General features: G+C 34.5%; 1 protein-coding gene across 2 annotated transcripts in view; it reads right to left on the bottom strand.

Annotated features, from left to right (window-relative positions):
• Positions 1-66: 66 nt before the first annotated feature.
• LOC105233295 (uncharacterized) overlaps positions 67-17,091 on the bottom strand; it is a 115,405-nt gene continuing 98,380 nt past the window's right edge. Inside the window, exons 3-7 of one of the 2 annotated variants that reach the window (XM_011215334.4) lie at positions 11,176-11,384; positions 6,947-7,082; positions 5,588-5,853; positions 4,736-4,871; positions 67-4,672 (exon numbers count right to left, since the gene is read on the bottom strand). In XM_011215334.4, the coding sequence (XP_011213636.2) occupies positions 3,957-4,672; positions 4,736-4,871; positions 5,588-5,853; positions 6,947-7,082; positions 11,176-11,384 (1,463 nt within the window). In that variant the 3' untranslated portion in view covers positions 67-3,956. Of the gene's footprint in view, positions 4,872-5,587; positions 5,854-6,946; positions 7,083-11,175; positions 11,385-17,091 lie in introns of both variants that reach the window. The other variant, XM_011215333.4, reaches the window with a different exon arrangement.

Here is a 17,091-nt window from a genome sequence, read left to right as displayed (position 1 = left end):
ATAATACATTTTAATTAGTTTTTATTTGATTTTGTTAGTTTTTGAATTCGTTATTATTACTTTATATAGTTATGGCATTTTTAATTCAATTTGTTAAGTTTGCAAGTAAATACACATTATTTATTTTACAGTTACGAATACTTAGGGACTTAGTTATATTCAAAACACATTTCATGTATATGCTTGTTGTTGTTGTTTTTGTTTGTTTTTAATATTTAGTTTAGCGCTTAATTGAGCTCGGACATATTAGTTAAACTTTTCAAAGATATCTGAAATTTTGATTTTTTCCTTATTCATCTGACATGTATTGGCTTATAAATAGAAAATTTGGACTGTACGAGTACTTAGAAGTAATTTTTGGTTAGATTGGCGCACATTTGGATTTTGATTTCATTTTGATTACTTTTTTTTTTGTTTTCTTAATTAAAACTCCCCTGCGGAGTTGGTTACACATCTTTATGTTGCCACGCCTCAACTACGTATGTATTTACAACAGTCAACCTTTTACTAACTAAATGTTTATGTATGACATAAGTACATGTACATATATATCATGTTTGTATGTATATTAGTCTGTATGTGATTTAAAATTTGTTAAGTATTAAATTTAAGTTAAGTTACAAAACATATATTTACAGTTAAAATGCGTTAGTTACAACATTTTATTTTTGCTTTAACCAAAAGACCACACATTATTACTGTTGTTGTTGTTCTTGCAATAAATTTACAAACTGAAGTGTCTTAGGCGCCTGGCATAAGTGAGCACCACAGCTGATTTGATTGACTGCATGAAGAAGTTACAAATTATTACCGTTTGTTGATATAATTTTTATATTTTCTGCCTGTTATATACTAGTGTATTTCTTAAATGCTGCGTATACATGTGCATGTATGTGTGTGTTGGCTTGTGTGTAATATTACTTATCACTGTTGATTTGGCAAATGTCCTGGAATGTTTTATTGTTGTAAAGAAATCTTCCTTATTAAATTATGAAAGTAGTTTCTCACTCGACTCAAATAATTGCATAGAATACACATCGCACCTACGAAGTTCAATCTTTAATCATTACTTCACAAATACATAAGAAAATGTGAAAAACAAACTCTTTATCCAAAAATATTTATATTATTCACTACATTGTTACGTGGCAAAAAATGTTTGTTACACTACTCAACATCATTATCGTAATTATACTCACTATCAGCATATTTATATTAGTAAAAACTTTGGCAATTCATAAAATGTTCGATATGTTTGTGTTGAAGTTTAAGACTTTCTTTCATTAGTCAACAGTAATGGAGTTTGATTTTGATTTTTAACACTAGTACTAAAATGTAATCAATTTTTTCTTATTAGCTATACATACATATATGGTACACATATACTAAGTATATGCTTTTTTATGTAAAATTATATACTGTCATATATAATATAATATATATGTAGTTATAGATGTGTATATATTTACAAAAATGTCGTTTTTTAAATTTCCAAGAATTTGGCGAAGTGCAACTGAAATGTCTTCGTTCTTGAGTAGTAAATTTACTGAGTGCCATACAGAGTTTTCGAAGTTTCCGTACTATCCTGCTAAGTTTGGTAGAAAAATATACAAATATATATAATTCAAAGCAGATATTGTAGATAAAATTATTTTGAATTAAGAGGTAACTAAAAGACAATTAATTTGATATTTTCTTCTTTTATTTGCTATTATTCACTTCTATATGTACGGCCCTTGAAAGACAGCTGAGAGCTGGCTTTAAATATTTGAGATAATTGACACAACTACACATAAGATAGTATTCTGTTGGTTCTTAACGAATAACAAACGAAATTTTTCCGCAATTACAAACAGAATTGATCAAAAATGTTAGAGTTATGTATGGAGAAAAATTTATGGAAGGAAATTAAAGCTGCTGTGTTTTTAGTGTTTTTCTTCCATGTCATAGTTCACAATTAATAGCAAAAGTTACAGATATCTATTAAGGTAACTTAGAAAATTTAAAACTCAAAGCTCAGCATAAATATTTCAAGACAGTTTAGTGAAGAAGAAAAAGTTCGTCCGAATAAAAACAGAGTATCTCAGAAAGTATAGGAACTATTTGTTGCCAAAAACTACCTTCTCCGAGGCTCTAAATGATTTAAACAGTAATACCAAATTTTTCTCGAATAGTTTTTGATATCTTCAGGCCGTACGTTATTGGTGATTGGAAGGAAATACAACAACATACGGCAATAAAGCGACAATGAATTTCAAGCAAATTTCGAAAATTTGAATACTATAATCTTCAATAAACACTCGTCGATAACTACTATGGTATGTTGTGTAATAAAATCAGAATCAGTTTTTGGACTGGCTGGTACTAGGAAACACACAAATAAAATATGTTTTCAGATGGTTATTACGATGTACGAGGTGTGTTCAAAAAGTATTGCGAATTTTGAATTTTCGCGGGTTACGTATATTCGAATTTCGAATTTTTTGTGGCGTCACTTATACCGACAAGCTCGGCCATTGTGAATGTTCATTTAATTGTTGACAGCTGCTTTGCTTGCACGTGTTTTGGATCGATTTTTGCTCACACATCGTTGCTTGTGCGCGACTTTTTGGCCAAAAACAACACACTAATGATGCCGCAGCCACCGTATTCCCCAGATCTGGCCCCCTGTGAATTTTTCTTTTTCCCTAAACTGAAGAGGCCCATGAAAGGACGACGTTACGCTTCTCTTCACGAGATAAAGACGACATCGTGCCGAACCGTCGGCACAAGTGCATAATATCTCATGGGGATTACTTTGAAGGGGACAAAATAGATATTCATGAATAAATAAATAATTTTTGAAAAACCACAAATTCGCGATACTTTTTGAACACATCTCGTATTACTGTGCTGCTCGCTAATTTTCACGTTTACTCTAAATAAGTCAATAATATCATAGTCAAAAGCAAATTCAAAGTCAACACTACTCTCAAGGGTCGCAGATACTTTCCTTGTGTAACTTTGTAAGTACGTTTCGCTACCCGTTAAATCAACGTGACAGTTATATATATATACATATATGGAATACGTAATGCATTTTTTATGTATTTAATTCAGAAGACCTCAAATAAATTTTTAATTTTCGAAGGAGCACTTACATATTCCCTTAAATGGCTCCGTCCACATCTCGTTGCACTTCACCACCTCTTAACAAATATAACAATTATATTTTTGTTCAATTTTTATTTTTTGCTAGCTAATTACATTTAACAGTAATTTGTATGTTATGTATGTAAATGTTCATTGTTCATTTAGACTAGACATTGAGTCTAATTCTAACTTTATGGTAATTGAATTACAACTATTTTAAATGTTTTCCATTCATTTTAAATAAATTTAATAAAAATTCAGTAGTTGTTTTTCATTTATATTCACATATACATACTTATAAGCATTTTCGCTGTTTCTAACTGCTCTCGAATTGATCTTACACGCTTGCAAACACACACAAACATTTATATCACATTCACTCACACACGCCCGTACACCTAAACTATCAACTCACAAGCGTGCAGTTTTGATTTGCATTCTCCATATTATATGTACATAATTTTAATTTTGGTAATTTCACTTTTTTGAAAAAAATTTGCTTTAAATAATTAATCTGTTGGATTTTCATTTACTGCATTTTATTTACGCAAATTGGTTTCAAATGAAGTTTTCAATTTTTTCGCCGTAACTGTAATTTGAAATCGAAAGCGTCAGCGGCAGCAGTTCCATTCGACTGCCGTCCTTCGAATTTGTTGAAATTAAATTTACACTTTTCATTTTTGTCCTTCTTTCGCTTGTTCTTGTATTTGGCCAATAGCTCAGTTGCATGGCTCGTTACCCTGCAGCATTGCGACGCGACAGTCCAGTTATGGTAGAGTAGCCTTTCTTTTCGCTTACATTTCTTTCACCGCTGCGCAGCGCAGTTACCTCACAGCCAGCAATCGTTTAATTGGCAATGCCGCGGCGACAGCTGTGACAACATCGGCGGCATCCACTGCATCCGCGTCGCAATGAGCAGCGGCGAAAGTGGCATATGCCGCCGCGGCGGATGTTGTTGTCATTGCTGTCAATGCCGGCAGCATTTCCGCACATAAATTAACAAATTTCAATTCGTGCGCGCTTTTGCATTTCCGTACCACGCCTTCATTGTTCTCATTAACATGCCAATGCTGTCGGCACACTTGATTCTCCGCTGGTTGTTGTTGCCAGTGTTGGCTGTGTTGTTGTTGCTGCTGCTGCCGCTGGCATTGGAACAGTGGTATTATAGCTTGGTATTCTGTGCTCATCAACTGATTGATTTCGCCGGCAACAATTCGGTTTACAAGCTGTTGCTGCTGCAGTTGCCATTGCATTAATTGCTTCTCCGTCTTTCGTTGTTGTTGTTCATGTCGCTCTTGCTGCGTTGTTACTTGTTCATTTTGCTGTTGCGCGCAGTGCTCGATGTCGTTTCGTTTTTGTTGTTGTTGTTGCTGCTGCTGTTGCATACAATTGTCGTGCGGGCGCAGTGTTGGCTGTTTGGTGAACAACTGCTGCCACATGTGCAACTGTTCGAGGCAGCCGCTGGAAACGGCCGTCGCCACCAGCAGCAACAGCAACAAACTGGGCGCATGCGCCACTAGATGTGAGTCCGTTTTGCTGGCTGCATTTGGTTGAATGAAAAACGATAAGATTTTGGTAACAAATATTTCCCGGAGTGACATACCTTGCACTGGATCGGCGCGCGAATTGCTGGCGTAAACGGTTTCGCGCGACTCTAAGACGGGCGCTTTTTGCGGGCGATCGCCCTCGACGGATTCTTCGTTGCTGCGCCAATACAAGGTGGACAGCGATGCAACGCACTAAAATGGAAAGCGCAAAAAAAATAACAAAATTATTTCACATATACAGTTAATCCTGATATTTATTTACTTATATGTTTTTATTGTAGGAAAATTGGGTCGATTTATAAGATAAATTGAGGGTGGTAAAACGATAAAGAAAAACCACGACAAATAAATTAGTATTTCTTAAAATACTACAAGAAAGCAAATTAATCCTAGATACACCGAAGAAAAAATAACTAAAAAGTTTCCACACAGGAACTTGATTCTAATTGTTTCATTTGTATGGCCGTTGTACTACGCTATAATGGTCCGATATCCACGATTCTTACAATTCGTGATCAGTACAGAATGTGTGTAAAATTTCAGATCAATAGCTCAAAATTCTGAGACTATAATCCACGTATATACAGACGGATAGGCGGATAAGGCTAAATCAACTTAGCCCTTCGCACTGATCTTGTAAAGGGTGATCCATTTCGAGGTTCCCTACCTTTTTACAGAAACTCTCCACAATTTTCGAGTACACTTTGAGCTATTGCTATTGCTTCATCACTGCATGCTGGACGTAGTCTATTCAGTCGAATGTTATCCGGTAATGAATGCAGGTCTCAAGATGGGGGATGGTGTATCGAATAGTACGCCGATTACTTTAGTTGTGAAGGGTATTTAGTAGTTTGGGTCATGTACTATAACTAGCTAGTCTCTAGCGCTTATTTAAAGAATGTACTAACCTTTAGTTTCATATCGCTGTTTCGAAAATGATGCTGTTCAACCCGAAACTGCAAGCCTAAGATGGAAGTTTCCAAGCCTTCACGTCCAGATATAACTGAAGGATATTTTCTCAAAGTACGCGGTTCAACTGGTTCACCATTAACGAACCATGATAGATCAACGGCTGGCTTTGAGCGGCCAACTGTACAGTTTACGCGCACCCAGTCGCCGACTTGGTAGCGTGGACGGCCACCAGTAATTTTCGGTGGACCCTGATCAGGTAAAGCTTAAAGAAAAAAAATTAAATATATCATAACAGTTACAATATTAAATGTGATTTGTAAATTAAAAATAAATGTGTATTGTATATATTATGAGCTGAAAAGGTTTGGGCTTGACTATTGTCAACGTTTTTTTGGAATAAACATTTGGCGTTGTTATTAACGGCTCATAAAAATTTTGATACTTGTTCATGAAGTTTCTAAACCTTCAAATTCCTTCAATTTACTGCACTTTTCCCCATGTAAATAAAATTAACAGAGCTTTTGTCTCTTTGTAACTATTAATTTGAGACCAATCTAAGGTAATTTCAAGAAACTCTAACAGTATACATAGTATATGAATATATATGTTATATGTACATGAATGCTTTAATAATAATAACACCTTTGAATTATCATTTTCTTTTTACACTCGATTCAACGCAATATGAATTTGCACAAACACTTATATCCGCTTTCCCTCCGTTTGTCGCGGTAGAAAAACTACAGGTGGAATTGAAAAACTAAAAAATAATACGGAAAATTGGTGAATGAGCAGAGCAAAAATAAATTGGCTCACCACCAGACGAATTGAGTTACAGCCAAGCAATTGGTAAAACCACAGACGGACAAAAAAGCGCTGGAGGAATAGTGGAAGAAAAAATTCAAGCATATTTTCAAAGCTACACGAATCATTTGCGTTTTGCGCGCTAAACTATAAATTGGTGTGAAAAGCTGCACAATTTGAGCAAATAACTGTTAATTACGCTAGATTAACGGATAAATTGGCGAGTGGTTTAAAAAACATATGCAAAAAGGTTGTGCAACTAAAAAATATCAGGACAAATTGAGCCATGATAAAAACATATTTATGAATTATGAGAAATGTGATAATATCGAATGGCTACGACAACTTTTATGCTTGATATTATTTAACAAAACAATATTCTGATTTGCCGTAAATATAAAGGTTAACTTACTTTAAATTATTTTAAATATCCTAAATCTTCAGAATCTTAACCATCCCATTTCCCAATAAATGATTTATATAAATTATAGCAAATATTTACATAAATATATATAGATGAAAAAAGTAGTTTTCAAATCATTTGTACTTACAAACCACAACCATATCGCCATGTTCAGTGACTGTCTGAAAAGAAGGCGCTTCACCGGAAACCTCGCAGCGGAAGCGACCCGCCGACTGTAGGTTGACATTGTGCAGCGTAACTATGGCATCGCTGGAGTTGTGAAGCTGAAAAATGCAAGTAAATTCCATTGAAAATTATATAAACATATTTAGGCAGCAAAAATAAAAAAGTACAATACACAAAAAGCAGTTAATATAAAGTTGTCAAAATATATACTTATAAAAATTTCTTGTTTGCGCTACCAGACAACACGGGGCGTATGAGTAACTTTAGTTTGGAAGCTAATGTAAATTTAGTTCCAAATTGCCCGCATGTAAAATTTAGCCTGCTGACTAAACTTTGCTACTAAATTGACAGTCAAAACGTGCTTTTTATATAAACATGTTTGTCTACACAGTTGTGGGCATGAAAATGCGTACAAAGCGTAGTGATGAAACTATATGATTTCTTAAAATATTCGCTTTCTAAAACTTTGGTGCTCGTATGTCCCAGAGTGAAGTTCTCGCATTGAACACTATCAATTCTGGTAACAAATATTATAATTTAGATACAAATATATTTTATAAATATAAAATTTCAAAAAAAAACTATGGCTAATTGATTACTTGGCTTTTTTTAGCTCAGAAAGATAGAACAGGTTGCAGCCTTAATTGATACGCGGGCACTGAGAATAAAGGATGAATTGCCATCTTAGGGGAAGAAAATCGAGTTGTTGGTATTGTTACAGCCTTAAGAGTTTTGAGTTAATGCGTGGAAAAGAAGTGGACGTAAACATAATTTCAGTTCCTTACGAATAGACCGATGCTTCTAAAAGCTTTGTTATAGAAAGTGTAGTGAATTTCAAATGAAATTTCAAGTAAAAGATTAACTTCGATATTATTTGGACAAAAATGTAATTTTCTTAAATAATAAGTCAGGATGTTACAAGCAGTTTGTTGTAGAATATGGCCAAGGGCAAAAAATATATAATCTTTCCAGGAGTGCTTAACTTTTTTCATTTAAATGTGCTAAACTGCAGTCGTTTTACTTCATAAAAAGCAAAAGTGAAACAAAATCTATAGACTTTTCAATAAAATAATACTACCAAATTAATTTGTAGCTTTCTCTATCTCTTTTTCTTGTCTAAAGCTTATGAAATAACAAGTGACATGAAATCTTTCATTATTGAATAATTGAATGGTTTAAGATGGAATTTATTTTTTATTAGAAAATCTTCTAAATAAAATAATGTTTAATGCATTGTAGGTCGCATACATTATAAATGTGACACTGTATGTCTTCTTCTACCTGCGACAAAGAGACTGATTTCAAGATTGTTTAAATAATAGATTATTAGTGGCTATAAGAAAGCATTGTCTGACTTTAAGCATTTATGGAGAAAATTGTGGTATTTCAGAGTATCATGCGTATCAAGAACTACTTTTATGTTTCGAAAAATTCTCAAGTTTTACCCAGCAGAGTAAAATATGCTGATACGATTGAATGGAATATGGAAAATATGAAAAATACAGAAATGGGTGACATTTTGCTAATTTTCAAACTGAGATTGGCATACGTATATTTATTTTAAATATCTGTCTCATGGACCGATGTATTAAGCATAAACTTTCTTAAAACAACGAAAATCACATGTAGTATACCATGCGTGTGATGGGTATTCTTGGATCGATTTCGCCTATCTTCGGCAATAACTTATAGGTAGTACACTATATTCGGCTTATATATCTTACATATTATCTGATATATGCTGTATATCGCTAACCCGAAGTTTTAAATTTTTCTGTTAGGTTTAATAGACCTAAGAGAACTGCTGAATCGATTTTATTTTCTCTTAGCACCAGTTCACGTTATTATTAGAATAAATTCTCCACTTAATTTCAATATACAAGTATATAAAATTTTAACTACTATATTTTCAGTATTAGGAACAATTCTACGAATAAAAAGTACATCTACCAAATGATTTCAAGATTTTTCTACTCAAGTTATGGCGTACAAGAACGAACGGATATACGCACATCCGAAAATACACCCGTTTTCTCTTGTTGTTCAATTATATATATATATATGTCTATATTATTTAGCTCTATATCTGTTCTGACTAGATTTAGTGATGCCAAAAAAAGCTTCACCTTTTCTTATATTCAGCCTGTCATGAATAATTCTCTCATCCACACTACGAGTATTATGGATATTGCCATTTTTTTATACTAGAGGATAGTTAATTTACAGAACTATAAATGAATTGTTCACCGCAATATTTTATAAATGACGGTAAGTGAAACCGAAGTGTACACTATGCAGATTATTGTACTTAAATCGATCTGTTTAACCAATATTAATTATACAAATGAATTTGCTTTTATTTTTTACTGAATAATGGTAATACATTTCTGAATATTCTAAGTTTTTCATATTTCATACAAATTTTGTATAATAGTACAAGTATAATTAGTAATGATTGAAACATTGTGTAGGTATTTCTTTGAATAGTGTAGTTAGAACTTTTTGAAAAAGTGTGTGCGGCCTTGCCTACTAAGAGTTTTAAAGTTTAGGTCTCCAAAATTTCTAAAGCTCTATCTTGTAAACTCAAAGTCCCGCAGCGTGAATTCTTGGCGAAACTGCTTAGTAAGGTATTTCAACAGATCTGTTTGCAAGACTGACGTACTCGATAAGTCCAGCCTTATATTTAATAGAGTTTGCAAAAGCTCCTGTATTCTTCGTACAATTTGTTTTTATTGTACTTTCTTATTTATGTCCTGTTCTCGTATATTCGAAATTTATTTTAAAGGAATAAAGTCACGACTTTAGATCATTTCTATGTCCATGACTGTAGGTGTATTGGAACTTGTCAGGTTGTGCGTGGCTACTGAGAAAAGTTTTATTATGTTTACATAGTCTTTTGTATACTGATCTATTAGAGCGTGATTTAGTTATTTTGTATCTACTCCGGCTACACCGCAGCTTTAATGTATATTTCATGCAACAACTCGACATGCTATGGACTCGCTTTGAAGTCCATGCACCGCAATCAGAAAATTTATTACTATTTTACTTGAAAGTGAAGTCGACTAAGAAACTCCGACCGAAATGCGCTGAACTTTAACCACAACAGTTGCAGCTGTAAACTACTAGCCTTATAAACGTGTATGTGTAGTTGTGCATACATTTGCAGGCATGTAGCAGGTATGCAATGTACATTTTTATAACGGAACTTGGTAAACATTTTTCTATGTCTATTTCTTGGAAGCATGTACGCAAATATTACAGAACTACTTGGAGCGCCAGTGTAGTTTTAGCCAAATGTGCTGTGTATAGAAGCAGACTAACAACCGCATTTACCTTCCATGCGGAGTTGCTGCAGGTGAGTTCATGTAATTGTGTGTGTAACTTTTTATGGCAAGTGCATGTTTGCTTACCTACTCACCTGCTCTTTCTACAGGAGTTGCGCTGCAGTTTATCTAAAGTCACTGCCGCATGAAGCAGCTTCCCGCCCACACTTTTCGTATTAGTGCAACAAGGCTGCTACCAAAAGCGACCACCAATTGGCTGCCAAATTACGCTCTTTACACTTTTTTATCTCTTTGGCACTCACGTTTGCGCTTCGCTTTTACCGAAATTTATCGCTTTCAGTTGGCTGTGCGCGCACAAAAAGCACAAAGTTTCTCCTACACCCCATTGACTTGAAAGCGAGTATACATGGCGTACGCTGTGCTGCATTATTTTCACCTCAGACGCGCTCACGGATCCTTTACCAACAAAAAAGCGAAGTAATACAAGCAGAAAGCAAAACTTATTTGCGTGCACTTTCGCTTTTTGTGCTACGCACGCGCCCACAAACATTCACACGGCACACAACCAAGGCAGCTGACATGCTCGGCTGTCTTGAGGAATGCAGGTGCAATGCAAACATGCCTGAAATTTATACACAAAAGTTTTGCATACAATCGATGATCGTGCAATCGCTGTTAGACATGTCGCCTGCCACAATGCACCGCACTATAATACACCTACACACCCACGCAGAGCTGAAGGCTTGGTAACGCGTGAATTTATGATTTTGTGTGAGTGAGTTTAAATTTCGGCGAAAAGTTGTGTGCTGCACTTAGCTGAGCACACATACAACACATACACACATGGGTGCACGCACGTGCGCGCCTGTAAGTGCCGTTACGACTGCAGCTATTTTTCACTCACCTCAACTGCTACACCCGGCAGCAAAAACGTTTGTGCTGGTGGCATGTCTCGTGGCACGTATCGATAGAATTCGTTGCCGTCCTTGTACCACTTCACCGAGTACAGCGACTCGCCGTCCAAATCATAGAGGCATTCCAGTTGTGCTGATGAACCCTTAACCACGTAATTTGGTATTCGCACTTCGACCAGCCGCAAACTTTGTGTGTAATCTGCAAATGAAAGGAGCGCCGAGAAGATGGCAGCAAAGAGAAGAAAAGATGGAAAAGTGTGAGTAAAGTGAGTATGCAGAAATTGGTGAGATAATTTCAGGGAGAATTTCGCAACAATAAGTAAAGTAAAGATTTAATTATCACGTAGTCGCAGTCATTTGTGGATTCAGTATAAGACAACTGTAATAAGTGTATAATTAATGGAACAAAAGATTTCGGTTAACAAAAAAGTCTCTCTTTTAACTTAAAAAATTAACACAAAGTGATCAGTAAAAGTCTTACACTCCAACATTTCTCAGATAATATCATAAGCCATATGTTTGAATCTAAGTGGTCGATAAAGTTTATAAGAATAACAAAATTAAACAGATTTTATTAAGGCAATACGTTACCAGATGTTCTGAGAATTTAATCCACTAAAGTAAATTATATGGACAAAAGATTTCGAAACCAGCTTAGAGATCAGACAGTACTCATGTTTTTAAAATTGCTTTAATCAGTACCGCAACGAACTTAAAAACTTATTATTCAACTTTTCTCCGATTTTAGTCTGGCCTATAACTTTTTACCGTTGCTTTAGCAGTTCTCTAAATATCTACCTTTTTTAATGAATTCATGTTTTTAGATCACGAGGTTCTATCGTCCTTTTCAATGATTCCTAGCTTTTGATGAGCTGTCTTTAATATTATTGCCGAATACAGACTTTGGTTTTACTGGTTGGCATATTTATAATTGATTTTGGTCAGATGACTGCTGAATAGTAACTATATATTATAAAAACCGTACTAAATGCCAAATTTTGTTTCTCATTATACTCTTGCAATCTGTTGCTAAAAATTGAGATATATTGATGAAACTTGGTACGCGGTCTTAGTGCAAAAAAAAATTACGAATTCGTAGCTGGGCGTAATCGGACCACTGCCACGCCCACACCGAAAATGCCATAACTAAGCACTGAATTAAGATATACAACTTTAGATTGGCACTGAGGAGAGACACTTCTGGGCAAAAAATTTAAAAAAATGGGCGTGGCCCCGCCCCCAAATTAGTTAATATCTCGCAAACCACTTTCTGAGAGCAAATAGAATGGAAACTCCTACCGACGGTGTGAAAATGGTGACATCGGGAGACAACTTAGACACTAAAAGCCCAATAAATCAAGAAATAAATACGCCAGACATTAAATTTTACCTTCGAGATGGTATAAAAGGGCTTTATTTTAATTTAAAATTCCCCTTGATTCTTTAGTTTTCCAGAACATAAATCAAGAAGCAATTACAGTTTTTTCTACTTATGACCAAAAATTTTTCAAATTCAACAAATTTGTTCAAGCCGCTAGGTACCGAATATTTTGGACCCTAAAGTTTTTTTAATAAAAAATATCGGTCAATGTGTGAGATATATAATTGATATACAGAGATATTCCTTCACTATCAGTAGTTTGTGTGTGCAAAAAATACTTAATAGGGGTATTCTCTTGCTCTTGCAAGATTGCAGATTGCAAAAATACTATACTAATGTAAAGATTTTCGAACTGCGTAGTGACTTTGTGTTGAATATATCGGCCAACATGTGAGCTATTTTCATGAAAATATCAGAGCGTATTTTACTTAACACCCTGTATCTTTGTGCCTAAAATAGATACATTTGAGCGAAATCTTGACCTCACCCCCATATAACTAATTTAAGAATTTTCGAACATTCGGCTAACTTTGCTCCATATTATTGATTTTTAGCATGTGACATGTTAATAGTATGTGGTATAGGGAAAAATAGATAAAATCGGATAAGTACTACCCCAATTCCCATCTAACGGGTGATTTTTTTTGAGGTTAGGATTTTCATGCATTAGTATTTGACAGATCACGTGGGATTTCAGACATGGTGTCAAAGAGAAAGATGCTCAGTATGCTTTGACATTTCATCATGAATAGACTTACTAACGAGCAACGCTTGCAAATAATTGAATTTTATTACCAAAATCAGTGTTCGGTTCGAAATGTGTTTCGCGCGCGTGTTTTGTTCAGCGATGAGGCTCATTTCTGGTTGAATGGCTACGTAAATAAGCAAAATTGCCGCATTTGGGGTGAAGAGCAACCAGAAGCCGTTCAAGAACTGCCCATGCATCCCGAAAAATGCACTGTTTGGTGTGGTTTGTACGCTGGTGGAATCATTGGACCGTATTTTTTCAAAGATGCTGTTGGACGCAACGTTACGGTGAATGGCGATCGCTATCGTTCGATGCTAACAAACTTTTTGTTGCCAAAAATGGAAGAACTGAACTTGGTTGACATGTGGTTTCAACAAGATGGCGCTACATGCCACACAGCTCGCGATTCTATGGCCATTTTGAGGGAAAACTTCGGACAACAATTCATCTCAAGAAATGGACCCGTAAGTTGGCCACCAAGATCATGCGATTTAACGCCTTTAGACTATTTTTTGTGGGGCTACGTCAAGTCTAAAGTCTACAGAAATAAGCCAGCAACTATTCCAGCTTTGGAAGACAACATTTCCGAAGAAATTCGGGCTATTCCGGCCGAAATGCTCGAAAAAGTTGCCCAAAATTGGACTTTCCGAATGGACCACCTAAGACGCACCCGCGGTCAACATTTAAATGAAATTATCTTCAAAAAGTAAATGTCATGAACCAATCTAACGTTTCAAATAAAGAACCGATGAGATTTTGCAAATTTTATGCGTTATCAAGCTCTTAAAAAATCACCCTTTAGAAAGACTCTTTCAATGATTTTTGTTTTTCTAAAAAACCTTACACGCCTGGCAGTGTTTGTTGACGTTTTGCACCTTAAAGTTTTTCCCGGACTTTGATTCTTGGATGATGCAAAAGTATAAAATGTTCCGAACTTAGACCTTCCTTAATTGTTTTTTCATTACGGACCTTTACCAAAAGTAGACAAATCTTTTCAAATTAATTCACCTTAGTGGGCAATGGATAGGTTGTGTTGGAAGAATCGAAGTGGAGTATAGAATCAAAAAGGGGCAAAGTAAATAAAGCATGTTTCTTGTAGTTACCATTGGCGTTTGCGATAAAATTGGCTAATTGTTCACAATTAAGAATGTATGGAACAATTATAGCTTCAGGATACAAACCGTAACAGGCTTTTACTTTTTCTAGGTGCAAGAGAACCTGTATTGTCCTCAGTGAACATTTTAAATATGGCGTATTCTTTATGTATGCGATTTTCTAGTTTTTTTTCACACTGTTCCTATAAAAATTTTTGCAAGGTAATTTCCCAAGCTAGACTAAAATAAATATCGAACATATGACTTTGACAGTTGGTTTGTATGCTAATCCACTAAGAATGTCTCTACCTCTAACTGCTTTAAATAAAGCCATGAGTTTACCTGCAACTATACATAAAACAATACAATTATATAACGAACTTGCAAGCCATAACTATTGCTTATGCACATACATAAAATATATTGTTTTATAATAAACCAAATAGAATAAATTATATTTTCCTTGTACATTACAGCAAATTAGTACAACTGCATCTAAAGTAAATAAGCAATTGCAACTGATACAGATCAAAATGCTATTATTTGCACGTACATGTGGGAAATATGTAAATGTAGCCACGCATCATTTAATAAATAAACACTAAATTTGTCGAGCATTGATTTAAGGTAAACGCGTAATTGCGACAATATATTTTACCTCCTATCTGCCATATTTATTGAATATTACTGTATAGTACACAAGCGATGGGTAAACAACAATATGCAAATAAATGCTGAATATTTACATAACTTCGGTGTAAATGTAAAAACCGATTGAATCGGAGATAAAACAATTTGGTAATCAATATACAAGTTTATTGTTGATTTTAAATAAAGTAAATCAAAAAAGTTTGTAATCATTTTTTTTGTTTTTAATATGACAATGGCAATTAGGAAATAGTTTTTAAGCTATTATTAAGTGAACAATTTGATTTGGGATTACCAAATTTTCGTGAGGTACAATGAAGCAAAATAGATGGGACGGATACTTTAATATTTGAGAACATATTTCCGTTGAATATACTCGTAGCACCATATTGGACCAAATAATAAAGCGTGGCCAATTTGGAGAACAAGTTTATACCATAGATTTAATAGAGAAATTTAGAAAGCCGAAAATTTCTCGGTATTATTTTTATTAGTTTTCTAATTTTCATACTTTGTAATATTTATTGACGCAAGTTTTTTGTATTATAACAATAAATTAGATTAAATTAGAGAAGTGAATTATGATGGCACCACGACCTAGGGTCTATTGCGCTCAACTAGCCACCGATAAATTCCAAAACACTGCTAGGTGGTATTGAGGCGACTTGATCTTTGTTTAAAAACATGGATCCAAGGGCCTTTATCCTGCGTCTACAGACTGCTGTGGTGTTTCAGACTTCTAGTCGCAGAACCGACAATTCGCACAAGAACTTAGGCCCATGTTAAATAAGTTCTTCTTGATCTTTTAATGGCCGGTGTAGAAGACGACAAGTAGCCTGAGTTATTCCCTTGAGAGGTTGGTTAGATATTTAAACCTTTTAAGGTTGTAACCGCCCATTAGCAGCTCGCATTACACATGCCTAGGAGTTGTTGCTCACTGCTTCACCATTGCGGAGCATCTCCATTACATATAATGTGGGGACTAACTGCCTATTTGATCTCGTATGATAACAATACAAACTTAAAACAATTGTAACGCTGTTACTTTATGAATAGTAAAAGTTGTATACGGTGATAATCGAAAAACAATTGTAACGCTGTTACTTTATGAATAGTAAAAGTTGTATACGGTGCATAAAAAAATTAAATAAATGTATTGCATTGGTTAATTGAGCAATTAGCAGTTGTGCATAAAGTAAATGTTCAATTTTTTGATTTATGTTAAAGAACTTATATCAGGAATTAGGTACTTTTATTTACCAATTCAATGGTCGTATACGAAGGATCGTTGAATCGTGTTCATATTCAAGTTTGAAAACGCTTATAGATATATACTCTGAGGAAAAACATGATAAAATTTCTTTGGGAAAAATTAAGATAACACTAATATACGTGCCAGTAGTATTCCGAGTAATGAAAACTTGCTTATTGGTTTGTTGAGAGAGGAGATCGAAGCACGAGTAACACCTAATCACAAGCAATCGAAATTAAGGGCGAGCCTGCTTTAGAAGCTTCAAAAGCTCGATTTTTTTTTATTAAATCTCTTTAAAATTTATCTAAGAATATGTTCCCAAAGTTTTAGATTGGAATTCGAGCGTCTAGCAGATATATGAGCGATTGGGCAGAAAGCGAAAACTTTGACGCGCTACATAAAGTACTTTTTTTTGGTCAAAAACCACATTTTTCAATTTAAAAAAAAATGTAGAATTTTAATTAATTTTTTTTTTTGAAAATTTTTGATTTAACTAGAAGATAAGTTATAGAAAAATATGAATCTCTTTGAATTTTTTGTTTCCGATAGAAATTGCGACCTATATCCTGCCCGCCGTCCAACAAATGCACATGCGAGATGCATCGTACCATTGCTTCCCAAAAGCAGAATATCAAAGATTTCGTAAAAAAATAAAAAAATTTGGACGATACTTAAATATATAACTATAAACCCTAGAAATTTCTCTTTAATCAATTATGTCTTTCCCTCCCAAAAAAATCCTCAAAAAAGTCGATTTTTTAAGTCTCCAAAGCAGGCTCCCCC

This window comes from Bactrocera dorsalis, chromosome 1 (assembly GCF_023373825.1).
Source record: "Bactrocera dorsalis isolate Fly_Bdor chromosome 1, ASM2337382v1, whole genome shotgun sequence".
Lineage (NCBI taxonomy): Eukaryota > Metazoa > Arthropoda > Insecta > Diptera > Tephritidae > Bactrocera > Bactrocera dorsalis.
This window is presented reverse-complemented; position numbering and strand designations above follow the sequence as displayed.